This window comes from Octopus bimaculoides, chromosome 6 (genome assembly GCF_046866305.1).
Source record: "Octopus bimaculoides isolate indiv1 chromosome 6, ASM4686630v1, whole genome shotgun sequence".
In the NCBI taxonomy this organism is placed as follows: domain Eukaryota; kingdom Metazoa; phylum Mollusca; class Cephalopoda; order Octopoda; family Octopodidae; genus Octopus; species Octopus bimaculoides.
In genome coordinates this window covers 85,064,554-85,092,053 of record NC_142933.1, presented here as the reverse complement: position 1 = coordinate 85,092,053, position 27,500 = coordinate 85,064,554, and the positions used below count along the sequence as shown (strand labels likewise).

At 33.3% G+C, this 27,500-nt stretch overlaps 1 protein-coding gene across 33 annotated transcripts in view; it reads left to right on the top strand.

Moving 5' to 3' along the window:
- The window catches only part of LOC106876393 (transcription factor 7-like 2), a 551,963-nt gene that overhangs the window by 517,337 nt on the left and 7,126 nt on the right, over positions 1 to 27,500 (top strand). For 10 of the 33 annotated variants that reach the window (XM_089354187.1, XM_089354180.1, XM_089354177.1 and 7 more), the window contains 3 exons: positions 16,754 to 16,795; positions 19,503 to 19,574; positions 25,271 to 25,343. In XM_089354187.1, coding sequence (XP_089210313.1) covers positions 16,754 to 16,795; positions 19,503 to 19,574; positions 25,271 to 25,343 — 187 coding nt within the window. Of the gene's footprint in view, positions 1 to 5,886; positions 6,050 to 16,753; positions 16,796 to 19,502; positions 19,575 to 25,270; positions 25,344 to 26,271; positions 26,384 to 27,500 lie in introns of all 33 variants that reach the window. The other 23 variants (XM_089354188.1, XM_089354179.1, XM_089354185.1 and 20 more) reach the window with 15 other exon arrangements.

Genomic DNA, 27,500 nt, shown 5'->3' with positions numbered 1-27,500 from the left:
ATTTCAAATCTGCTGCTACTACCACCATGTGTAAATCTTTTGAACTTAAAAAAAAAAAAAAGAAAAAAAAATCAAAATATATATTTTCATTTTTCAGTAATTTTTAAATCCTCAACTGCTGTTTGTTTTTCCACTTGTGTATGTACTTATACTCTGTGGCCAGTATTCATTCTTTCTGGAAGAAGAATCTTAAAAAAACTTTCCAGGTTTCAAAGATTATGTTTGTGGATTATTATTATTATTTTTTAATTTTGCTTCTTTTTTTTTAACTTATTTTTTTCTAAGCAATTTGATTTGAACTGATTTACTTTTTCACATCATTACCACAGAATGGAATTTCTGTATTATTAATCACCTCCCCCACCAAAAAAAAAAAAAAAAACTCCCCAAAAAACAAAAAAGACCCTGCCATGAAAAATGTTTATCAAAATATTGTCATCCCTTGTAGAATTTTTCTGGAAGGAGAAAAAAAAAAACAAAAAAAAAGTACAAAACAAAAACGATTAAGTGCCTTTTTTTACCTTTATTCTTGTATTTGACTGTTTTCATGTCTGCTGCTCTTGCTTTTTTTTTTTCTAAATGGTTACATTTGTTATGTTATCAATCTGCCCTCTTTTGTGCCTGTAACAAGTCTTTATTCTGCAAAATATTATCAGCTTGTCTCTGGAAGATCATTCTTCAGAGGCATCAATCTTAGAAGCAAGTTTCTCAACCGTCCGGTTACAAGTATCCCTCTTGTGTTAATGATACGTGGCAGGTATGACAAACAACTACTATTATTACTGTTATTATTTTTGTTATTTATATATATATAATTTTTTTAACAAATGATTCCTCCACATTTCCATATTATATTAAAACACCTACAGAACTTGGGGTACATCTATAGATTTTAGGAAAATATTTATAGAGCTAAGGAAATGCTAACAGAACCAACTTATTTGATATGTTCTTTGTGGTCAAATATATATTAATGGATTTGATTATTAGTGTTGTAATTAAATTCCATAGTGCCACTATTAAATTTTACAGATTATGTGGTATCATCTGAAGAAAATGGCCTGTTTTATAAGAGCATTTCTACTGAGAACTCTTTCGATTAAAATTTTTTTTATAATATTCAAGCTGCCCCCACTCTTGCTGAGTGACTGATAGCACCCAACTAGCTCCTCCATATAAACTCCCTGTCTTTAAAATCTTTCTTTTTTTTTTTAAGTTGGAGACTCAAAATATTATCATAATTTATTTTCAAAATGTAAAATGTGTTACTGTTTTTGTCAGTAAATTATATTATTTTATAAGTAAAGTAGAGATGACACCAAATTTTAAAAAGTTGATACTAGCTTTTCCTTATTAAGCTGTAAGAATTCCAATTTCATCGATAAACAGAAGCAGTATGGGAACAAATGTTAAGTTGAATGTTAGCAATTAGCGTCTGACCCAATTAATCTTACCTTTAATTATTAACCATTTATTAATACAATGGAGAAAAATGCTTTCATAATATTTTGTGTTGTTAATAATGTGGTTCAAAGCTATTTTAGACTTTTATCCTTCCTATATCTTAACCATTTATTGTTAACAACTTAAATAAAGAAACTGAATGTTCGATTTTAGTAACCCTACAGACTTTTTGTGTGGTCTATAGTTCGTACATTATAAAGTTTTTGTTTATATATAAACTGTTTTGGAAGTTGGTTCTAATTCCTTAGTTTGCTGGGCTTTTCCTTTTTCTGGTTCTTCTTTCTCTCTCTAGTCTGAAGTATGGCCTGTAATATTTTTATACTCTTTTAGACTAGAATGGCCATTTACTAAACTTATAGATTAGTTATTAGCTTACGAAACATTATCTATTAGAAAATAGACTATCAGGAGCTAGATTTAGGAATGTTGTATGCGAGATATATATATATATATATATATGCATGCTTTTCACTCTCATATATTATTATTATTAGAGAAAGAGACAGAGTGAGAGAGAGAGAAGCAGACTGTTAGTTGGTTGGCAGAAATAGTTCTGCATGACATCAGATGCAGCAACATTGATCAGTTTTAATATTGAGACATTTGTATGAGTGTCTGAAATAGTGTTTTATTGCTAAAAGCTGTTTCAAATAGCAATTATTATATATATATTTATATATATTCTCATAATTTAGATTAAAGCTGAGTGAGGAAAGAAAAAAAAACTTGTCTGTGAAAAACTTGGATAATGTTTTTATAATAGGGTTTTGAAACATCACTAATATGTTGTTAGTTTAATATCTTATTTACCTATAGACCATAGAATATTGTAATAATATTATAATAATTTCATAAAATAAAATATAAATGTTATAAAACAGAGAATTAGCTTTACTGAATAGAAGTTAAAAAATGCTATATTTTCTGTGAGAGAATAGGGAAATAGAAACAATATTGTTACTGGAGAATTGTTCAGATTCTTGCCATTTCACTTTTGTTTTCATTTCATTTAGCCCTTTCGTTTCTATATTTCTAACCAAAATACACTCCTTCTGTGTTTCAAGTTAAATTCTAAAATAAATTCTCTTACCCATACATATATTTTTGAAGGGACACAATCCTATAAATAAGAAGGCAGACTAGACAATTATTGCTTATAGTTTTCCCGTAACTAATCTGTATTGCCTAGTCTTTGGTCTGAAGGATTGGAGTGAGTAGAATAGTTAAAAAAAACTAGGAGTTAACAGGTCAGTGACTGTTGGATGGAAGTACGTATTGTTACTCTTTTATACAATATTGCTTCTCAGCCTTTTGTAGCTTATAACCCTATTTTCACCAAATGGTGTTTTACAGACACCCTTTAATTTTGTGCTGTAGTTTGTTACCCTTATTTCCTTATACAGTACTAGTTTATCCAGCAATTTGCATGAGGTACTGTCGTGCCTGTTTAATTCTTTATAGAAATTACTAAAGGTGAGGACATATATGTTGTTGTTGGCACTCTGTCACTTACGACGTCGAGGGTTCCAGTTGATTCCGATCAACGGAACAGCCTGCTCATGGAATTAATGTGCAAGTGGCTGAGCACTCCACAGACACGTGTACCCTTAACGTAGTTCCCAAGGATATTCAGCGTGATACAGAGTGTGACAAGTCTGACCTTTGAATTACTGGCACAACAGAAACAGGAAGAAAGAGTGAGAGAAAGTTGTGGTGAAAGAGTACAGCACGGTTCACCACCATCCCCTGCCGGAGCCTTGTGGAGCTTTAGGTATTTTCGCTCAATAAACACTCACAACGCCCGGTCTGGGAATCGAAACCGCGAGTCCGCTGCTCTAACCACTGGGCCATTGCGCCTCCACTGGACATATATAATGAAAATATATTTGGACCTTGGCACATAGTCAGTCATGTTTCTGCTCACTAACAACATGATGTCCTGTTCATATTTTAATTCTGACAAGAGATTTGGGTGGGGTGGGGAGATTCTTTTTTTGAAGATGTGTCTAAAATGTTAGTATTATATGTGGTTTAAATATTTTATTTCTTAGAAAAATCATGACCTCTTTAAACACCCAAAAGCTTTTAGTGTTCTACTGATATTTGCTGCTGCCCTGTAAGCTCACAGTCCCTACCACCAACATGCAGCAATATTGCACTACCCTGGGGTTTTTAAGAACCACTGCTTTTGACTGGTGATTTAAAATCTTTTGCAAGCTAAAAATTTCTTTTTTCTTAAGTTATAGGGAAGTGTGTTGAAGTCATTGAGTCTTCACCATTTTGGCTTATAACTGTTAGAGATTTATGCATAGAAGGGAGTATTATTGCATAAGCTAGTTGTTTAAAAAAAGAAAAATTATAAGTGTAGGTCACATCTGCTGGGCAGTGAATTATGTGTTATTAAGTTGACCAGTGTTCTATCTCTTGCCAATTGCAAATATTTGGTTTAAAAACATTAAAGCAATAATAATGAAACAAATTGCTGATGTATAATTATGAAAGCAATTTTGTTATTAAATGAAGCTAACATGAATTTAAATCAATTTTTTTTTTCATCATGACATCTTTTTCCCACACATGCTATTCTACTTCTTAATTTTTTTCTTTTTTATTTAGTCAGAAATCATTTTTTATATTTTATTTAGTCATTCGATAACCTCACTTGGTTCTAGCGAAATACTTGAAAGTAGCTCTCACATTCAACATGTTTAGTTGGTAGAGTCCATTACTTGACAACATCAGAACCCATAAATGATAAAAGACTAGGTCAGTTTTAACCAGATTAGTTGTGATCTGTCAAACCGTACATTGCTTTTCATGAATTATCATTAGTAGTAGTTATTGCTTTTAGTAAACATTTTTTTGCGAGCTGCTATTAGTTGAAAAGATCTTCAATACAAGAATTTTTTTTGTCAAGAATCTTAGTCTTGTTTCAACTAGAATTTGATTTAACTAACCTGTCCTAAGTCTTCTTCTCTTGTCTACTTCTACCGAATGTATCCTTTACTGCTATTTTGCAGCACTTTCTCATTATAAGCAAGATTTACTGTCCTGTTGAACTTCCATACTAACTCAGTTGACTATCCAGCTAATAATGACTACATTCTACTGATTAATTAGCAGTTCTAACATAATTAAACTTGATATTGGTAATTAAATAGTTACTATTAATAATTCCACCAAGGTACCATGCAATGGGAATGAACCCAAAATGATGCAGTTTGGAAGTGAAATTCTAAAACACACACAGCCATGCCTGCTCTTTATATTACATTTAGCTATTGACTTTTGATATGAATCATAGTTGGGTGATCTATGATAATTGACCTCACCCTCCTGAAAGTACCAGCATCTACTTTATTTTCACACTGCACAAAACATATATACACACACCACTTCCATGTTTATTCCCAATCTGATTCATGATAATGCAGACCAAGTTTTAATGACCTTCTAAATAAACTGCTTTTTGTCTCTGATGCCTATCTCCCACCTAACACACAACATTCATCTCTTATGCTATTGAATATTTAACCCCAACTACAACAGATCTGGAATCTTTAATTTTTTAATATAATTTTACTTAAAAGGTTTCGTAATAAAACAGAAATTGTTCATAGATTATGACTAAATTCAATAAAGATTTGATTTGGAAACAATTGTCTTTTCCTACTAACTTGTTTTAGAATTCAACAAGTGCCAGACTGGATGTTTTAATGTATCTAGTTCAATGCCTGAGTGATTCTGCAGGAAACCTTGTGGAGTTGATAGAATAAGTACTTGAAATATATTAGCTTTATTTAATCACTCCACCTCACTCTTATTAAATTGGTCTTTAAAATAAATCTATATTTTTATCTTTAATTACTGACTAAATATTGCCATATATTTAATATATGGTAACCCTCCCACACACATACACACACACGCACACTTAAACAAATTTAGCGTCTATTTACCAAAATAAAATTAATCAGGATATTGAGTTAAGTAGAATCATTTATGAAACTGTTTCATTCCCCAAAAGACTAAACTAGATGTCGGAAAAAAAAAACCCTAAAAAAAAAAACAAGTATTTTTCTAATTAGAAGTAGTTTTGTGCAGCTGAACTATTTTTAGTAATATGAAACCAATTTTGGTATAAAATTTAATATTTTGATACATTATATTTTCTCTTGTGTCCTTTTTATTAGATATTCTATTGGTTGATGGAAGGTGGGGTGGGGTGGAGGACATTTATTATCCATTCAGTAAACTTCCCTGTAGTTTAGTAAACCCACATTTAAAATTTGGGTCTAAAAACTGAATATTCCTCTTCTTTTTTTTTTTATTATATTCTAAATATTGTTTAAAATATAAGCGTGTTATGTTGAAGTTGTGTTGTTGGGGGGTCTGCTTAAACCAGTGTTTATTTCTCTCCAGTGGCACGCATTAGATCGAGCTGAACAGGCCAAATACTATGAAATGGCTCGCAAGGAAAAAGAGTTACACATGCAACTATACCCTGGTTGGAGTGCACGAGACAACTATGCCTCACATACAAAAAAAAAGAAGAGGAAAAGAGAAACAACAGGTGAGGATGAAGGTAAAAACTCGACACTTAATTTCTTTTTCATCCTTCCAGAAAAAGACTTTAAGTGTTTATTTATTCCATCTTTTCCTTCTTTCACACCAATTAATTCTAACTTTCATCTTGTAGGTTTGGATGTAGCCATAGAAGTATGAGGAGAAGGCAAGAGAATGGATTTAAGCCTACAAACTTATATTGCTGCTGTTGTTGTTGTTTTTGTTTAATTAGCGAAAGTACAAACATTCACAAATTATAGCATGTTGTGTTTGCCTAAAGAACAAAATCATTGCAAGTCAGTTATCAATTGCTCCAAAGCAAATGTTTAATGTCTAAGACTACACCTTAAAGTCACTGAAAATTAATATTTTTCTACACATGTATCTATTATTGGGTAATCAGTTCGTGTATTGATTACACAAAACGATACATTGGTAATCAGTCACAAAATCAATGCAGTGAAGCAACTGATAGTGATGGACCTGAAACAGATTTGTAGATAAATTTCTGTTGACTTGATGGCATCATTGGTGCTAGAGGTGAAGCTAGGGTTAGCTCTGTAGCTAAGGGATGCAAGAAGATTTAAGAATTGACATCTATTTTTCTCTTGTCAGTAACAGAGTTCCATTCTCTGTAAGAAATAAAACAGATTTTTATACAGTCAAACACAACATAAGACAAGAATTAGCCAAATCAAATTGGGGGGAAAGAACAGGCAGTGAATGGAAAGGAATAAGCTGAGCGTGGTTTACTGGTTGAGCCAAATCAAACACTGAGACACTGCCTATGACTCTTCACAGGGCCTCCAAAATTGGTGGAAGGGAGACCGGGGAGAAAGGCATCCTCAGATTAGAGACCTGTCCCCAATGCTTGAAACACAGCAGTCTCTGCTAAAAGACATCCGAGGTACCAGGTGATGGTGCCAAATTGAGTGACAAACTTAAGCCTACCACCCATGTAGGCCACAGTAGAATTTGTACTTGAAATGCAAGGAGTTGGAACAAATACCACAAGATATCTGATCTGTGTTCTTACAGTTTGCCAATCCCCTCCGCCCTGATTGGTACTTTTTTATCAACCCTGAAAGGACGAAAAGCAAAGCTGACCCTGACTGGAATTGAGCTCAGAGTATTGAGTGTCAGAACAAATACCACACAGCACTATCTCTGCTACTCTAACAGCTGCCAAGTCACAAGGGTGTTGACAGAATGACTGGTTCACAGTAGTATTGGCTGACGTGTACAAGAGAGATAGCCGTTGCCAGTACCGCCTGACTGGCCTTTGTGCCAGTGGCACGTAGAAGCACCCACTACACTCTCAGAGTGGTTGGCATTAGGAAGGGCATCCAGCTGTAGAAACTCTGCCAAATCAGATTGGAGCCTGGTGTAGCCATCTGGTCCACCAGTCTTCAGTCAAATCGTCCAACCTATGCTAGTATGGAAAACGGACGTTAAACGACGATGATGATGACGGTGATGTTTCAACATATAATATACATGGAGGATATATACTTGATTTAAAGTTGTCATGAATTAATGGAGGCTGGTAACTGAAACAGAAGGAGAGTAATGAAAGTTTAAGATGAACTGGTTACTTCAGATCTGGAAAAGTGTTAATCTTCATCAATAAGGTGACACAGCATTGTAAACTTCACTCAATCTTTCAGATAATAAAACAGATATCAAATATTATTGCTGTTCGTATAAATGATGTTGGGAAAACATTGCTTTTCAAGCATATAGGAATAAATAGTGGAGAAAAATCCAGTGAAGGTCCTTTGCCAACATAGGTTTTATATCAAATGAAGAATTTGTCACCAAAATATAGAATTAATAAGCTTTGACTTATTAACCATGTCTTGATAACTTGGTTTCTACAGTAATTATTACACCAATTAAATATTGATTCTCAAGGCTTTCGAATAACACCCCCTGTTACCTTTGTATTCTGTTTTTGTCATTCCAATAATCATAGAATTAGAGAATTAACAAAATCATGGTATCTACATAAATCTAGTTTAGATCTTTCACAGCAAGCTTAGTTAAAGAAATGGAATTACTTGAAAAATTCAATTGGTAACAAGATCTAATTCTTGTTCCCTTTGATCTAGACACAACCTGTTAACATCAATGCTGTCATCTCTTGAATTTACCAATTAAAGCAGTTCTTCAAAATTGGGATATTCTCAACAGTTTATTCTTGCTTCAAAATAGCCTTCCCAATAGACGAGTTCCCACAAATAGCGGTATTTTCGCTGTCAACTTGGCTACCAAAATTTAACATGTTTCTGCAGCATCAGAAACTTTATCATTTTATTTTGTGTTTTAATTTTTTTTTTTTTTTTTAATTTCAATTTCAATTTTTTTAAAAATCTAATTTAAAATTCATTTAATTTTTGTTTTAGTTCAAATTAACCACTTAACCATTCTTTATATGTTCTACAGTTGTCTGTGATGTCAAAGACCATTTTATCAGTCTTAGATTTGTGTTTTAATTTCTGTGTATATACATAAATGTTTTCTTGGTGCTGTCTATGCATGTATATTTGCATTTTTTTGTTTCTAAATCACATGCATACACATAGCATAAAGAGTCATTCTTTTCTTGTGTTTTGTATGTGATTTTTTTTCTTTCTTGCTTGTTTATAATTTTTGTTTTGGTCTGGAGGAAGGGCTTATATCAATGGCCTTTGCACACTCTCCAAGACTAGTAAGATTGACTCTTGGAATAGTTTAGATGTATGTGTTAATTACTACCAAAGGAAAAGGCAAAAAGGTTTCTACCAATTTCTTTAAAATAATTATTCTACTTTTCTAAGCTTAACATACTTTCCAGGGTTCCATAATAACTTCTTTTTTTTTTTATTTTAAAACTCGTTTCCCCTAATCTATATATTTACACATATATGTTTCCTCCTCCATGATGTTTTAAAGTTGTACAAATTTGTTTCATTTTTCACAGATTTATTTAATGTTGATAACCACTTTTATAAATGCAGTGTGCATTAACAATTTTTTTGTTTTTGTTTTGCTGACCATGGTATGTAATAAGTTTTGGTGGGGTGGGGAGAGACAACTCTGACTCTGATTGGCTGATGTATGGAGAAAGAAAGATTGACAATTCTGACTTCTTGTTGGTTGATATATGTGGAAAGTGGGACAGCTAACTCTGTGATTGGTTGTTTGATATAAGGAGAAAGAGAGAGTGACAATCCTGGCTCTGGTTGGTTGATATTAATGTTTTATAAATATTGTCTGGACCAACACATTTCTTCTGATTTGTGTTTGATAGGGATTACTTTCTTAAAGCAGCAATGCAAATAAAGGGACAATATCATAGGTCTGGAAGTAAATATAAATTAAAGGAGACTAAGTTGTAAAAACAGGGAAATTACATAGCGACCTATCTCAATTTGTGGATGGATATATGGCAGTAACAACAATTTCATTCTAGACATGTATTTCATGACTAATGGTTAAGTGTTGGTTGTTGTTTAACCCCACCACAACTTTCTCTCACTCTTACTTCCTGTTTCTGCTGTGCCTGTAATCTCCCCGAGAACTACGTTAAGGGTACACGTGTCTGTGGAGTGCTCAGCCACTTGCACGTTAATTTCACGAGCAGGCTGTTCCGTTGATCGGATCAACTGGAACCCTCGATGGAGTGCCAACAACAACAACAACAACGTAAGATAAACAGTTGTTACTTACAAACAAGTGATTAAGGATGTGTAACAATCTGCTTTCACGATTGGAAAACTACTTCTGTTTTCTTATTGAAGACTTCTGAGTGGTCTGAAACACATTGTCACAGAAGAACTAATGTATAGCAGTGAGATATTTTTTTGTTATTGTTATATTATTAAGGTGATGAGCCGGTAGGATCATTAGTGTGTCAGACAAAATGCTAAGTGGTGTTTCTTTTGGATCTTTATATTTTGAATTCACATTCCACTGTGAGGAACTTTGTCTTTCATTCTTTTGGGATTGATAAATTAAGTACCAGCGAAACACTGGGGTTGATATAATTAACTGGTTCCCACCCTCACAAATCTGAGGCCTTGTGCCTCCAGTAGAAAGGATTATTATTATTATAAGGAGCCAAACTAGCAAAATCGTTAGCATGCTGGGAAAAATGCTTAGCAGCATTTCATCCATCTTTATGCTCTGAGTTCAAATTTCGCCAAGGTCAACTTTGCTTTTCATCCTTTTGGGGTCAATAAATTAAGTACCAGTGTAACACTGGGGTCGATTTAGTCAACTAGTCCCCTCTCCCCCAAAATTTCCGGCTTTGTGCTTATATTAGAAAGGATTATTAGTATTATTATTAAAGCGGTGAGCTGGCAGAATTGTTAGTGCACTGGATGAAATGCTTAGCGGAATATCGCCTCTGACTGTTCTGAATTCAAATTCTGCCAAGGTTGGCTTTGCATTTCATCCATTCGGGTTCACTAAATTAAGTACCAGTGAAATACTGGCGTTCTTGTAATTGACTAGCCCCCTCCCCCAGAATTTCAGGCCTTGTGCCTAAAGTAGAAAGGATTATTATTATTATTACACCCACCCACATATATATATTTATATTTATGTGGATTTAGGTGTAGGCACGTGAATTATTTGGCTTATGATCATAAGGGTCATGAGTTCAATTCCCAGCAACATGTGCCTTTATTTCATGTTGCTCCAGTCCACTCAGCTGACAAAAATGAGTGCTACCTGTATTTCAAAGGGCTAGCCTTGTCACACTCTGTGTCACATTGAATCTCCTTGAGAACTATGTTAAGGGTAGGCATGCCTGTGTAGTACTCAGCCACTTGCACGGTAATTTCATGAACAGGCTGTTCCATTGATTGGTTTAACTGGAACCCTCATCGTTGTAACCAATAGAATGCCAGTATATGGAGTTAGTTGTATGTTAAAGCTTTAACAACACAGGTTATATGCTGTCAGTTGTGGTTGAGGTGATCTGTGGCCAGGAGTGTTCCAGCCATGACCTTCCCACCTTTCTCTCACGTTACATGCCTAGGGCTACATTTTCTAATCTGCCCTTCTACATTAGAGATGGTAATGTGTAATTTGAGGGAGATTAGACTACTGTTTATTGCAGATTGATCCTGGTTTTTTAGAATAAGCACATCATATTCCTTGGATGTTGGAAAAGACATCTAAAGGGGTGGGCACTTGTCTACAAAGCACTGTCTCAAAAAATATTCCGTCTAACCCATGCCAGCATGGAAAAGCATATATATATAAAACAACTATTATTATTATTATTTTGATGATGATGATGAGTGATAGTTTAACAATGTTGCTAAATAATGACATAAATATTATCTTTGTTACTCTTGAATGATTTTTTAAAAAAATGAAACCAAACTTTGGAAATATATTCTTCAGAATGAATTTTAATAGTCATTTTATATATTCCTCTAAGGAAAGTGAAGAAAAAAAACCCCCCAAAAAATCTGTTTTAGAAAATCTATTTCTTTATATCAATTTATAATACCCCTTAAGCAAGTATTTCGTATTTCTTCATTTTTGAGTTATTCATTCATTTTATCCTTTCTGAAACATAGGGAGGCAAAGAATGGAATTTTTATATATTTTTCCTAAAAAAAAAAAACATTCCAAAAAGGAAATATTCCCCTATTTTGAATGTTCAGTGAAAATGTATTATATTCTGCAAGATATTGTGTTCCTACTCACTTTCTACAATATTGGCAATCTTATTATTCTTTTTTTACCTCTCTCTCTCTGTCTCTTTCTTTCTCTTTCCATTATCCCATCCTCTAAATCATCTATATCTTCAATATTTCAGTACAACCATTCCTTTATTATAGTAAATTAGTCAAGATTTATTTTAGTTCCTTCTCTTTCAGAAAGTGGTTGTCATTTTTCTTCTTCCCAATCCCACTAAAAATATATATATTTTCTCATATAGGTGACTAATATTGCTTTTTTTATATTATTATTATTATTATTATTATTATTATTATTATTATTATTATTATTATTATTATTATTATTATTATTATGTGCTCAAAACCATTCTCAATCAATAATAATCAATACACCATTCAATTGTACTGAAATCACAAGATTAGTGTAAAAACATTTTTATTTTGTGGCTTACAGGTTGGGTTCATAACTCATAACATCTTCAACGGAATCCTCTTCCTGCTTTTTTGTTGTTACATTGAAAGCATTAATATATGTTTTATCTAATCATTCAAAACATGTACACTCACATGCATTCTCTCTCCAATTTTATTTGCAAATATCTGCTCCCTAAAACATGCTGCTTGCTTTAAAATGTTGATTGAATTACTTTGTTTATTTTATATCATCACAATATTTTAACATTAGCGTTATTGATTACAAATTTCCCATGAGCCAATTACTAATTCATTCCACTTTCGATGGCAAAAATAACAGAAGATTGTTGCTTACTTGGTGCAAGAGGACTTCCGTTGAAGAACACTTGTTTTCTGCCAGTGTATACATCCTCTAGTGATATACATTGGCAAAAGTTGTAATGGTACATGGATGCACGGGCTTCTTCACACACTTTCCATGTACTGGATTCCACTCACAAAGTATTTGTCAATCTGATGACATTTGTCCCAGGTGCTATGTCGTGAGATCAAACCAGAACCACAATGGTTCTGAAGTGAACTTCTTAACCAAACAGCTATGCCTGCATTTCAGGTGTTTATTTAATTGTCTGCTGTGTTGGAAAGAAATTCACCATTATAAAGATCCAGTGACTATGCATGTGCCAATGAAGAAGCATTTATGTTGTCATTTGACAATTTGATTCTCAAATTACACCCAACTCACTTAACCAAAAAAGAAAAACAAAAAGGACATGTTGGATATGATCTGGCAGGGTGGTGAGTCAAAATGGTTATGGTTGGAATGCCTTCAATTATAGGTTTGTCAATCAAGGCTGGCCTCACACTAAACAACAACAACAACAACAACTAGATTCTACTGATTCTAGTGGGGCTGTGTTTTCTGAATGGAATGTAAAATGCTTTAATAACAAACTTATCTTGAAACGGTCTTCACATCAAAGCTGTCTCCTTTGAAACTTCCAGTATCAAATCAACTTAATCAATACCACCATTTCAACTACTCAAATATGTAACATTGGCCTTTTATTGGAACTACAGTTAAGTCATACCACATCCGTCACTGGTCTTATTTATTTAAAAGAAGCTTTAATCTTATGTCCCCTCTCTATGTTAGATCAAATCCCATCACTCTTCCTTCCACTATGGTAGCATAGGTAGAGTGGTGGCCTTCTTTCAAAAATTACATTTAATTTACATCTCGGAGTGGTTGGCGTTAGGAAGGGCATCCACCTGTAGAAACTCTGCCAAATCAGGTTGGAGCCTGGTGTAGCCATTTGGTCCACCAGTCCTCAGTCAAATCATCCAACCCATGCTAGCATGGAAAGCGGACGTTAAACGATGATGATGATGATGATTGTCAAAGTTGGGGATGTTTGAGATATATGTGTAATTTCACTATTAATTAATGAACTGTGAAGTGAAAAATAAATGCATTAAATGTTTAGAAGTATTCAGCTCATGATTATTTGGTTGTTTATTCAATTTTCCATGCTGGATAGTTCATTGTGTCCTTCAGCAAGACACTTTGTTTTTTGTTGCTACTCAACTATAAATAAGTACTCAGCTGGGTGCTGATGCAACTCCTCCTGCATCCGGCTGTCATACCATGGATATACCACTGAGTCATGGGTCAGGGAATCCAGGTGATTTTTATGTCGGCTTGTGACTGCAGAGTTACTTAAAACAATTAGCAAAACCATAATAGATGTTAGCATAGAATATTCACTCACAAGTGATGGATGGCTGTACAAGTCTACTGAAAAATTCCAATTGGGAACAGAATAGATGTGACAATAGTTAGATCTCACAACTTCTGTATTATATGTAGGAACCATTTCAAGTGGAATATGTTAGTGATCTTATCAAAAGGTGAGACCATATGTAACATAATTGTTGACAAGCATATATAACACATTTCTTATGAGATTAAACATTGTTGTAGTTATGTTATTGTTTCATTGTACTTCAATAAGTCAAGGCATATTTTTAATTACTCCAGTTTTGGGACTGGAAAGACTGTCTTTCCAACTCCATATTTGGATTGATAAATAAATGTCTTCATATACGTGAGCGAAAAATTATATAAGATGCAGGCATGGCTTGGTATTATTAAGAATTCACTTTACTATGACATAGTTTTAAGGTTTGTTTCCACTGCGGGCAAGTGTTTTTAATTTATGCCTTGGACTCACCAAGGTTGAAGCTGTACAGAAGCATGTTGTGTATGTTTGTGGCTTGATATTGTTTACATGTTTTAAAACATAAAACAATGTCAACTTGTCTGTGCCTGCCATGAAAACATGTCCAGCCGTTGTGCTAAAGACCAGGAGAACAAATAAAGAGTTGGTGACATGAAAGACATATGACTATAGAATACTATGTATCATCCAATCTATACCTGGTTGTAAATAAGCAAATGTAAGAACTACAATGATATATGTCTGTTTGTAAAGAAATTATATTTACACCATTTAATTAGAACACAAATTAAATAAAGTAGTTCTTATTTGCTTGAGATTCAGATGCAGGGGTATGAGTTCAGATTTTGCTCACATTGTAGAATATTACTCCATCAGTCAAGCAGATAGGTAACAGAGGCATGCAACAACCTATATTCCTTGTCCAGAGGGTCAATGTAAGAGCTGAAATGGTGAGGTTTGTACACAGTACCGTGTGATCTGTAGTTTAACTTCTCGACCATAGCTGCAATTACTCAAATTCGCCAAAAAAATATTTCATCCATATTGGTATGGTAAACTGTGGCCATAATTCCACCTAAGGTATGGAGAGAAAATTAGGGCACCAGCCCACTTTCTACTCTGGCTATCTTATAAAAGGAAATAATTAACGAACTTTTATATGCATTGTCCAATTGGAGACTGAATTAAACAAATGATCACTTTTGTCATTTTTTATAAATACATACTTAACTCTTAACATCCTGTACAACAATGAATTCACCCAGTAGTGTACGCGTCTCTCAATCCAGTACCACCTGGAACCCAAATCACAACACTCTTATTTATATTTGTTTTAAAGGAAGTTATTAACTCCCTAATCAAAGAGAGAAAACTTTAATCTCTCCCTATGTCATTTATTGACATTCTGTGACGTTTGCTATTAAAATTGACACAAATATTGCCGAACCTTTTTTTTTTCTGTTTTGTTTTTACCCTGCCAAAGTTTTATCAAAACTTTCATAAATATGTGGGTATGTTGTTCCTGGAGGAATTAACTCAACTTATCTATAAATTTCATAATAGAAATGGTCAAAGAGAAAAATTCTTTTTCTGATGTTTGCATGTTCACATTTGTTACTAATTGCATTTAATTTATTACTAACATCTTTCTTTCATTGACTTTTTTTTTATTATCTTTATTATTGTATCTGTTTCTTAATTTTTATTTTGTAATAAATTAGAACACACATTATTTTTAGCACAAATGGTTATGTACATTTAAAAAAAAAAACTAAGTGTTCTGCAATACTGCCAATTTTCACAATAACCTGACCACCAATAAATACACTATAAGCATTTAAATAAACAAGACTATTTTTAAGTATTTTCTTCTCAGTCCATTACAGGACTGAGCTTTTGACTTTGAAAAATTTCAACAGGATGTTAAGAGTTAGATACTAAAACACACACATACAATCAACTAATCATAAATTTCACATACATTTTCCCATTTAACATAACACCTTGAATGTTTCTTGGTCTTGTAATGCGAGTAACTTCTACTATTAATTCATGCTACTTATTCGCCCTTTGTATTCCTCATCTATTTTCATTGCACATTCATACTAGTGTTGTCAACTTATATTTGCTAATACTTTTCATGTCGACTTTTGTCAGTCAACTCATTCTGTGTCTAGTCATTCTTCTAAATAGACATTGTCTATCTAACTCATTCCTCTCCAATAGGTATAAATGAATACTGTGCATTTTACTATTCATATTTCACTACCAATGATATCTCACATTCTGCATGACTACCTTTAAGAGCCCGCTATTTGGTTGTAATAACGTGTGTATGTGTTAAGTGTGAAAAGCAGTTGTTTTTGGTGATGTGAAATAAATTCAGTATTTTATAGATGAAGCTAAAACCTAACCATGTAGGGTAATAATAAACCCACATGTAACATAATTCTTTGCCAAGAAAACAATAACGGCTATTTCACTCACAATTTTTGTTTTTAATGGAAATCCTAGAATTATACAGATTTCTTGTATTTTCTTTTTACAGGTGTATCTTCCTCTATGTTGCTCTCCCCATTATCCACATTCCTTCCACTTTTACTTCTCTTACTCTTTCTCATTCTTGCTCTCTCTCTCTGTCTTTTCCCTTCTCAATTCATTTTTTCCCCTACTTTCTTTCCCCCCTTCCTGTTTATTATATTCCATATATTCATTCCCTATTATTCCCGGTGTGTGGTGGCTGCTGTTCAATGGTACATGGTTTGGTGGGAAGGGAAGTGATAGTAAATATTTTTGCATAAACTCCTGTGTTTTCATGTACCTTTGTTAGCTCTTACACCTTAAGATCTTTCTAATGCCCTAATTCAATTCTTTGTCTTATTTCAGCTAAAGCCAGATTACCATGGTATTTCAATGATGTTACCACAGGTTAGTACCATTTCTTATTTTTGCACACTAAGGATTTTAATGACTGAGTACTTATTTATACATATATATATATATATATATATATATATATATATATATATATATATATATATATATATATATATATGCCTACCTAGCTTTCTTTCTGTCTTTGGTTTATGAATTCTATATAATTTTTAGTTAAAGATGTTTGTTTTTTTATTTAAGTATTACAGTTAGTTTCGGCTATTATTTTTATTATTATTATTTTTTTTTCATTGTAGATGTTTTTAAAGCTTGCTCCACGTCACATTAAGGAAGACTTGTCTTAGATACTGGAGTTATTCTAATAAAATATCTTTACTTAAAGTTAGTACCATAAGAACTTTCCATGTGTCTGACTGAAATGGAAAAAAATAGCGAAATTTAAAAAACGAGAAAACATGAATCACAATAGAATTGTAGATGTAAAACAACCATTTTTTCCTTAAAATTCTCTACAGACTTTCCTGTCATTTTTTCTAAAAGGATAACATATTTATTTACTTCTTGGCAGACATAGTTTTTGCTTTAAATCCATACGGTTTGATAACCTAATACTATGCCTGGGTATTTTTTTAAATATATCTTTTATTTGAGAAGTAGTCATTATTCCATTGCTTAATTCTAATACAGAAACTGTTATCTGTTGATTATCATGTTTTTTGTATTGGTTTAGTGAGCTTGTCTTCAAATGTGTTTCTTTCCATGACTCAATCCTCATGAGAAATAGATATGATACACTTTATAACGAATCATAGTTGTATCAGAAACTTGCATAAAGTCATAGTTGTATCAGAAGACATGAATCGGTGATTGTTCCATCGCAGCACCATTTATTATTTTACAATAAAACGTCCTCATTTGCTATGTGTGTTAATGAATACACTTATTGTGTTTTATGCTAAACATGCATATATGTTTGATCAATTGATTATATATATATTTGTATATATAAAGTATTATAGTAATAATATTAGGGAATAAAAGCTTATTCCAACCTTACAGGCAAATATCGGTATAATATTACACCGGGTTTCGTAATATATATGTATATAACTAATTTAGAGATGAACCACCACACGGGTTCTTAGTTGACTAGAGTGGTGGTTCGTCTCTAAATTAGTTATATATATAATCAAACCTTTGCTAATAACTAGGAACTTCTGATGGTTCCCAATATCCATTTCTGTGCCGAGGCCTTACGTTGCTTACATCAGTCAATCCCGTGAGAAAAATTTCCCCAAAATCATACCCCGAATAAAAAAAAAAGATTAACAGAAAGGAAAGGGACAGTTGATAATGCATTCATAGATAAACTCTAAAAAATAACGGCCATGAATACTGACGCGCCTTTAATCTTAGATCTACCCATTCAGGGTTGATCTGGATCTAAACAACAACCTGTTTAAGCTCATATATATTGCTTTTCTCAATTTCCCCAATTCCTCTTTGTCATAACCGATAGTGGTTGCTATTAAACCAGGTATTTAGCTTTTTAATGCCATCTCTGGAAATTCATTTGTTGATCTATTTTATTGTTCCTAACATAGAATAATAACCAGAAAGAGATTACATTAAAGCAAGAAAATAGTTTCTTGAGGAAATATTCTGGAAGTTTTCAAAATCTTTTCCATGTAATACTTTTTCATAGGTTTGATTTCATTGAGGGCAATTTATTCTTTAATCATCTTGTAATTTTTTTAATAATAGGCTTTGGTCCTGACATCTTGTGGACCCAAATTTTAGGGTACTATATCTAAGTCACTATATGAAGTTAGACATCATGCACCCTAAAATTAAACATATTGTTGCGCTCTTTTTTGGATCACTCTAACGTTGTTATTTTACATTTATTTAAAGAAAGTCTACATAGACATTTCCCATGCAATTAGTAGATCATCTGACAAATGTCTTGTTGTATTCAGTCATCTCCCTTCATGATCTGTGTTCAATTCCTGCAAAGGTCAATTTAGAGTTTTGTTTTATTTTAATTTTAATTTTTTTGGAGGTTGCTAAAATAAACTTACCAGTCAAATACTGGAGTCAACCATATCACCCTCACCCCCACCCTTGCTTTCTACCATCAGAGAAATTTCAGAAGTTTTTTTTTTTTTTTCACCTTTTACTGGTGTCAGAGATCGTTATTTGTTGAAATAGACAGGCAGAAGGAAATTGATGAACAGATGTAAGAACGTTGTTCTGGGAGAGAAATAAATTAGCATGTGATGTAATTAATAGAGTAAATACGTCAAGATTGAAGCAAGCAATGTTGATGTGTTAATTAATGTTTCTCTCTTATGATGATAAGATTTATTTATTAATTTTATTTATTTTTTTCATGTTAAAACTGTTCCTTAACTAAATTCATTTCTAAAGTTTGCTTTCTATTACATTTGTATAAATAAAATCTTTATATATATAAAAAAGAATTTTTGCCATAAAATCTTAAGATAAAGGTGTAAATCAAAGTGAGGTTATACAGCAGCTTGTCACTAACTGCTACACATTGTGTGTAAATATATATGTATACGCATATATATATATTGTATGTGTTAGGTAGCAAAACATATATATACCTAGTTATTTGTTCCTTTAATGTTGTAATTATTTCCTTTGGAGGTTCACTGAAACCTTGTGCCGTTTCAAACTGTATCGCTCAAAACCGCCATTTTCTTATGTGCTTCAGATTCTATAACTGCTGAAGGAAGCTCTGGCGGGGATTCATATCAGTGGGAAAGGACGAGGCCATCTATTATTGGTATATGCTCTTTCTACACTCGCCCATTCCACTCTAAATCAATCACTTTCTGTCTATAACTCAGTTTGTTTTTTTTTGTTTGTATTTTTGTGTGATTATTATATCATCATTACTTTTTTTTTTTTTTATTATTATCCACATGCCAAAAACAAAAAAATAGTAAGCTGCATAGAAAATATTTATGATGATGATGAGGATGATGATGATGATGATGAGGATGATGATGATGAGGATGATGATGATACTAACAGTGTTTGACAAATGATTATAACCTCACCATATCTTGACACATACTTTTGTATTCACAATATATTCTTTTTGCATAGCATCTGTCTCTCCTTTCTAAGTTTACATTTCTAAGTCTCTACTAGAGTTCTTGATTATACACCGAGCTGTAGGGCTGGGGTCTTGTTAAACACATATAGATGGATATATATATCCTCTCACTATCCTCTTCTTATAGCTTCTCTCAACACCCTTTCGTCTCTCCCTCTTTGGATGCTCATCACTTTCACTTTCACCTGTTCCTTTTCCTTCAAACCTTTCACCCTTACCCTTTTAATGTGGAGTAATCCTGGATCTTTCCTGCACAACCTATCTCATCATCCTTACCAATCTGTTCTACCCTTTCTCACAAACCCCTGCTGCTAAATCCCTTCCATACTCTCTTCCCAGTAGTGTCTTCTCTGTTACTCTCTCCATTGCCACCCTCTCACAACCATAAACCTCCTCTCTTTATATTTAAAACCCTCTCTCTTTCACCTCAACTAAAATCATCACACTCTTCCCCTTATTCTTCTTTAGGCACTTTAGTCATGCATGTCACATGACAATCTCTCTCAAGCTGGTGCCATGTAAAGAAACAGCAAAAAAAAAAAAAAGGCAGTACACTCTGTAAGATGGATAACATTAGGAAGGGCATCCAGCTATAGAAACCCCTGCCAAAACAGACATTAGGGCATGCCGCATTCCTCAAATTTATCAGGTCTTCTCAAACCATCAAACTCCTGTCAGCATGGCAATCAGACATTAAATAATAATAATAATAATAATGATATATAGACTTGTTACTTGAATTATATAGTTGATATTCTGAAGTATAGAAATGATTGGAGGATCACATCAATAAAGTTGCCTAGCTTATTAATTCTGTACAACCTAATGAAGAATAGTATTACTGATTCCTTTGAACAAAGTGACAGGGTTCATTTGATGTGGATAGTTTTCATCTTATACTACAACTAGTTATACTACTGTATTAATGTCTATATCAACGATTGTTTCTGACACATAAGCTCAATCAGTTTTATGTACAGCTTTTAAGACCAGATTAATTGACTCTTCAAGATGTTTTTACAGCATTTTCAGTGTTTAGTGCGCAAGACGATTGGAAACTAAACTGTAGTAGAGAGCATGATCTTTTTATTTGTAAAAGACTGTTTTCTGCTCAGTAATCATACTTAGCATTGAGGTTTTTGGGGTCTTTTTTATTTTTTTTATAGAATAGGGTTAAAGAAATTATGTGTCCTAAAATTATAAATATATAAATGGTGGTGTGGTAAAAGTTTGTAAGAATAATAGTTAGTAAGGAAGTTGATGAGATTTCTAGAGCAGGAAGGTTATTAGTTAAAGAGTAAAAATTTATCTGGTAAGTATTCTTGGACTTCGGTTGTCATTGGCTTAATAGATGACTTGACAAAGTTGTTTTTTCCTTCAGAAGTATGTTGATTCCATTTTTTTCTTCTTATAACTGATTGATCATGGTTTCAACATCTTAAGAAATTGTGGAGATCTCCAAATAGGGGGGGGGGGGTTCAAAAAAGGAAAAGAAAAAGCTAGAAGCCATGTAGTTTAATGTCCACAACAAAACTACCAGTGGTTTCTCATGAATCTATTTGTCCAGCTCATTGGATCAAAGTCAGAGAATGTTGTTTAATTTATTATTTTTTTCCGGACAATATTATTTTGAGTGTTATGAGCTGGTGACTAATGATTTCATAAATGAAAATCTATACAAGATTTTTAAGAAAAGAATATACTGAAGTTGTTATTTATCTTCTCCAAAAGGCACAAAGCTTATGAGTATTTCTTGAATAACTGCTAGCCATTCCTGACAATTATTTTGGTGGAGCAAGACATACAAAACAGTGATTCTCAACCAGGGTCCATAGAAGATTTTCTTGTTAAAATCTATGTGCAGTAAATTATTGTTAAAATTTATGTGCAACATTCAGATTACTCTGTCAAATGTAAGGCTTATTTATTCACATTGTTTTGAATTAATCCTGTATTATCTTGTAGCTTCAAGATTTTGATGATATGATTGTATATTTTTAAAATGACATCATGTGAGAGATGGAACCTGGTTGATTTGAGCATAAAACAAGTAGAATATTTTGGACCAGATATGGCCAGTTTAAACGTTAAAGAGTTGGACAATTTTTGGGTTGGCACTCCGTCAGTTACGACGACAAGGGTTCCAGTTGATCCGATCAACGGAACAGCCTGCTCATGAAATTAACGTGCAATTGGCTGAGCACTCCACAGACACGTGTACCCTTAACGTAGTCCTCGGGGTGATTCAGCGTGACACAGAGTGTGACAAGGCTGGCCCTTTGAAACACAGGTGCAACAGAAACAGGAAGAAAGAGTGAGAGAAGGTTGTGGTGGAAGAGTACAGCAGGGTTCGCCACCATCCCCTGCCGGAGCCTCATGGAGCTTTAGGTGTTTTCGCTCAATAAACACTCACAACACTCGGTCTAGGAATCGAAACCGCGATCTTACGACCACAAGTTCACTGCCCTAACCACTGGGCCATTGCACCTCCACAAACAATTTTTTTATACAACTCCTAATAATATTTAATCATAAAAATATAATAGGGAGTTTTTAGATTTCGAATGACTATGGGGGTCACATCCCTTGAGTAAATAGGAATCAAAGGGTCTATAGGCAAGAAATGGTTGAGAACCACTGATTCATGTTTTACCTCTTTTGTTACAAATGTTTCTGCTACAAACAAATGTTTGCAAATGGAGCCAATAGTTCAGTAACTTTATCAACATTGTTTATCATTTTGTCTCTAATAAATTTCCTTGGTAATAAGATTAAATAACAGTAATTCCTTTTATGATATTGTTTGTAGAGCATTTTATACTGACGGATAGAAGGGTAAAGTCTAATTGGTTAATCCAACAACCCTTTGTCAACTTGTACACACGGGGACTGAAACAGCTTGATAACTCCGAAGGGTTTCACTGTCACTTATGTTGTTGACTTACATATCAAGTTATTGATTATGCTGCTTCCAGCTTCGTTATTCAATCAACAAACAATAGGGGAATTATTGTCTGGCATTGATTAGATATTGGCAGCATGTAACACCTTACTTAACCAACTTTCCTGGTAGATCATATTCATAAAAACCTCCAATAATCTTTCACACACTAGCTTATATTTATTACATTTATACCCAATGACACGTATAGTTTCTTCATTGTTTCAATGTCTGTTATTTGAACAATAACATTAAATGCAAGTTGTATAGGTTTAACTCTTAAGATGGGTTGCTGTAACTACATACAGTGAGAAACCTTTCATTAGATAAATGGTGGCTTTTTATTTATGATAGTATTGATGCTAAAGATGATTTGCGCACACACACATGCATATATATAATATTAAAATGTAGGTTGAGTTATATGGTTATAACAGTTGTAGTTGTGATGAAATTGTATATTTTATTATTAACAGTATATTAACTAATCTCACACTACTCCTTGCACACATGCACATACACATGCGGAGGCAAAACAAAAGAGAAAAAAAACAATTACTCCAACCCATTAAGGTGCTGTCCTAACACAATGAACTCTGTGAATCAATTTGAGTGTGTTCAATTCACTGGCGTTCCACTTAACTCACAATAAACTAATTGCAACTCCATCAATAACTCCTTTTTACCATATTTAACTTAACTCACTCCTTATCTATTCACTTAAATCTCTTTTCTTTTTTTCCATTTTTAGTCTTTGTTTTGTTTTTTTCTTGATTTTATTATTATTATTATTATTATTATTATTATTATTATATCCTTCCTGCTGAAGTATTGCTACTAACCCAATTCCTATTTTCATTTTAATATTATTTCTAATATAACACTTTCTTTCAAGCTTTTGACCTTTGCACACTCCCCCACCCCCAACACTTTTGTTAACATTTCCTTATATTTTGCCTTAGTTTTTGCCTTTTTTTTGTGTATTTTGTATTTCTTTTTTCTTCTTTCGCAGTCTTTAGTGTCATTACCATTAATATTATAATTTCATTTTGCTATTAGTTTCATCTCATGTCAGCCCCAACAGTCAACATCTTGGGCAAGTTCTTTCTCCTATAGTCTTTGGCCAACCAATACTTTGCGAGGCAATTTTGTAGGCAGAAACTGAAAGAAGCTCATGTGTGCTTGTCTGTTTGTATGAATGTTTACAACTTACACAGAGCTGAGCTTCTACTGTAGCCAGTAATGTCACCATTTGCGGTCGGACTGCAACTGCTGACGTTTGTTGGCATTTCATATCAAATCATCCATTAGTTTCGTGCTTTCAAATTTCTTTGGAATAAAACTATCAACTTACTTGAAAAACAGGTAAGGGTTGGCAACAGGAAGAGCATCCACCCATAAAAGTCCTGCCTCAATTACCTCTCCCATGCTAACATAGAGAAAGTGATATTAGATGAACTAAGAAGTGTTGGTGAAATATCAGCTGAGTTCATTTGTCTGGCGATGTAGAAAATCTAACGGTTTGTACTCTTGCTTTTCAATGAAGAGAAGAAAACTAATGAGCGAAAGCCCAAATTGGATTTTGGCATTTTGCAAACTTTCCTTTTGATTTGCTGGTGCCTAGGAAGATCCTTTCCAATGTCTTTAAATTCCAGACTACCTCTGTGTGTGTGTGTGTGTATTGTACAATTAGTTTTGATTAGGACTTAAAGATTTGCCTGGCAGTTTATTCATCCAATCAACAAATGTTTTACTGTTATTCTTAAACTTGCTTCAAACTAATAGCTTCAGTTTTTTATATATATATATATATATATATATATATATATAAAGAGAGATAGGGTCACATATATATAGAGGGTCACAGGCATCGTTGTGAGGTAAGAAGTTCGCTTCCCAACCACATCCTTCCACGTTCGGTCCCACTGCATGGCACCTTGGCCAACTGTCTTCTACTCTATAGCCTTGGGCCGACCAAAGCCTTGTGAGTGGATTTGGTTGATGGAAACTGAAAGAAGCCCATTGTATGTGTTTGTGTGTGTCTTTATGTTCATGTTTGTCCCCCCCCCCCCACCACCACTTGACAGCCAGTGTTGGGGGTGTTTACATGCCTGTGGTTTAGCAGTTTTGGCAAAAAAAGGACTGATATAATAAGTACCAGGCTTTTAAAAGAATAATAAGTGGTGGGGTTGATTTGTTTGGCTAAAATTCTTTGAGGTAGTGCCCCGGCATGTCTACAGGCTAATGACTGACATAAGTAAAAGATAAGATATATATACATATATATTAAATCCTAAATTCTTTTTTAAACATACATACTCTTTATCTCTCTATGTCTCTCATTTACTCTTTTCACACCTCTCTCTATTCTCTCTCTTGTCTGCATGCTTTTCCTTATTCTGACTCATTCTGATTCCAGAATGCTCAAACCCAAAGAAATGCAGAGCTAGATTTGGTCTTGACCAACAGAATCAGTGGTGTAAACCGTGCAGGTAGGGAATATTAAAAAAAAAAAAAAAGAAAAAAGAAAAAATGTTTAAATAAATATATATATATATATATATAAATATATATGTGTATTTGCATACATGTATGTTAATATATATATATATATATATACATATATATATTGTGTGTGTGTGTGCGCCTTGTTTCTTTTTTTTTTTTTTCATCTTTCTTTTTGTTTTTTCTCTTTTGTTTCTTAGCCTGCTAGTGGCTAATGCAGAAAAGTTTGTAATTTCTGTCATAGCCCCGTAAGCTGGGTACTATATGTTAACATATGGTGCTTAAAGCAAGTTTAACATCGTATTTTAAAAGTGATTATATAATTTATTTAATGTACAAATAAGGAAAAAAAAAACAACAGCATGATTATTTCTCTCTCTCTCTCTCTCTCACTTTCTCTGTCTCTCAGTCTCCCCCCTCTCTTGTACTAACATAACTGTTATAGTATTCGTAGCAGTTCCCTCCCCTACCTCTTTCTTTGCTGAGACTATTAATAGCAGTAGTTACATACATATGTATGTATATATATATATATATATATATAGTCACACACACACATATATATGTATGTATATATTATGGTGATTACTGTTAATTCTTATACTTTTCCTTTTCTTTCTTTTTGTACATTATTGAGATATTTTAAGATAATCAAAAATTTCCTTATTTGAATTTAAAAAAAAAAAAAAAGCAATATATTTCTTTATATATATATATATATATATATCTACATATATATCTCCGCATATCTATTGGCCACAGAAAAGAGATCCTGTCTTGCAAATTAAACGGATAAATTATTCCAGTATTGCGATTTGAAGTAGGTTTTCATGACATGTTTGTCTGCTTCTGTTTATTTCATTGTCTTACCAAGTCGTTCAACTTTTCTGCAATGGCCATCTTGTCTCGTTTCAGATCAATGCATGAAAAGTGTGATCAAACTGCTGATTTAGAAACGAAAATCTCCACGGAGGTATAACATTAAGGTATCCTCGTTGACCTCTCCGCAGCATGCTCCTTGGCCAATGTAATGCTTAAATCTTCTACATCCTCGAAAAAGTCATACATTAAGGTGTCAGCTTTGCATGTTACGATATCTCATAGGGGTCTGGGGATATATAAGCTGGTATACCCACCGATATTTTTTCCACCCTGTCTTTTTTTACCACCCCATCCCACTCCCCCGAAAACTCTGTGTCCCTTCCCCCCTACTTTCAATTTTTCTGCCACTTCCCACGAAACCCCCCATCCAAATGTGGTCATGCTTGTTACGTTGATTTGGTTGGTTGTCCTTTTGCTGCCTGCCAGGGGCACCTTGCTTTGTTGTGTTGTATCTTCGAACTGCTTGTCGTTGTAGCCAATCAAAATGCTTGTTTCAGTGTTCCCAAGCATGAAACTCTTTGGCCTGCTGCCTTCGTGGTTTTTATAGGTGTATGTCTTTATGCGCAAGCCAATGGTATCATACCTAACTGTCTGTAACCTGTGTTTATTTTTTTGGTTTGTTTGTACAAAATTATATCTTTTATTGTTTTTTGTCTTTTTTTTTGTATTGTTCTACCCTTACCCCACCCTTTTTTTTTTATACATTTCCTATTTTTCCATATTTCCCACGCCATTCTTCTTATAACATCAATATCTTAATATTTTAAACAATCTTTATTGATTCTATTCCATTTGCTGTCTACTTCTTGGAATTTTGGAATCTGTTAGGGTTTTTTATTTTATGTTTTGTTACAATTTTTAAAAAAAAGAAACTTTTTTTTTGTCATGGTTTTTTTGCCGTTGCAAGTAAAATGAATAATTCCCTGTGATTCATCTCTAAAGGCTGGTAACAAGATAACTTTCGCTGTTGAGTTAAACACTCCTTGTAGCTTGCTGCCCATCTATACTTATGCATTCTTGTATATTCGCACACACACACACACAATTACAGCTCCTTTACATAACATTGTTATTGATATATTTCTCCTTTTTTAAGATTCAAACACTAAACCCCAAGCAAGATATCACCAAACTCGGCTGTTATGATATCCTGCAAATTCCAATCATTATACCTCCTCTTCCATTACTACTACTATTAGTGACTTCTTTTTACTATGTTGATATTAGTATTTCTAGTTCATGAAGTTTTCTTTCGTTCGTAA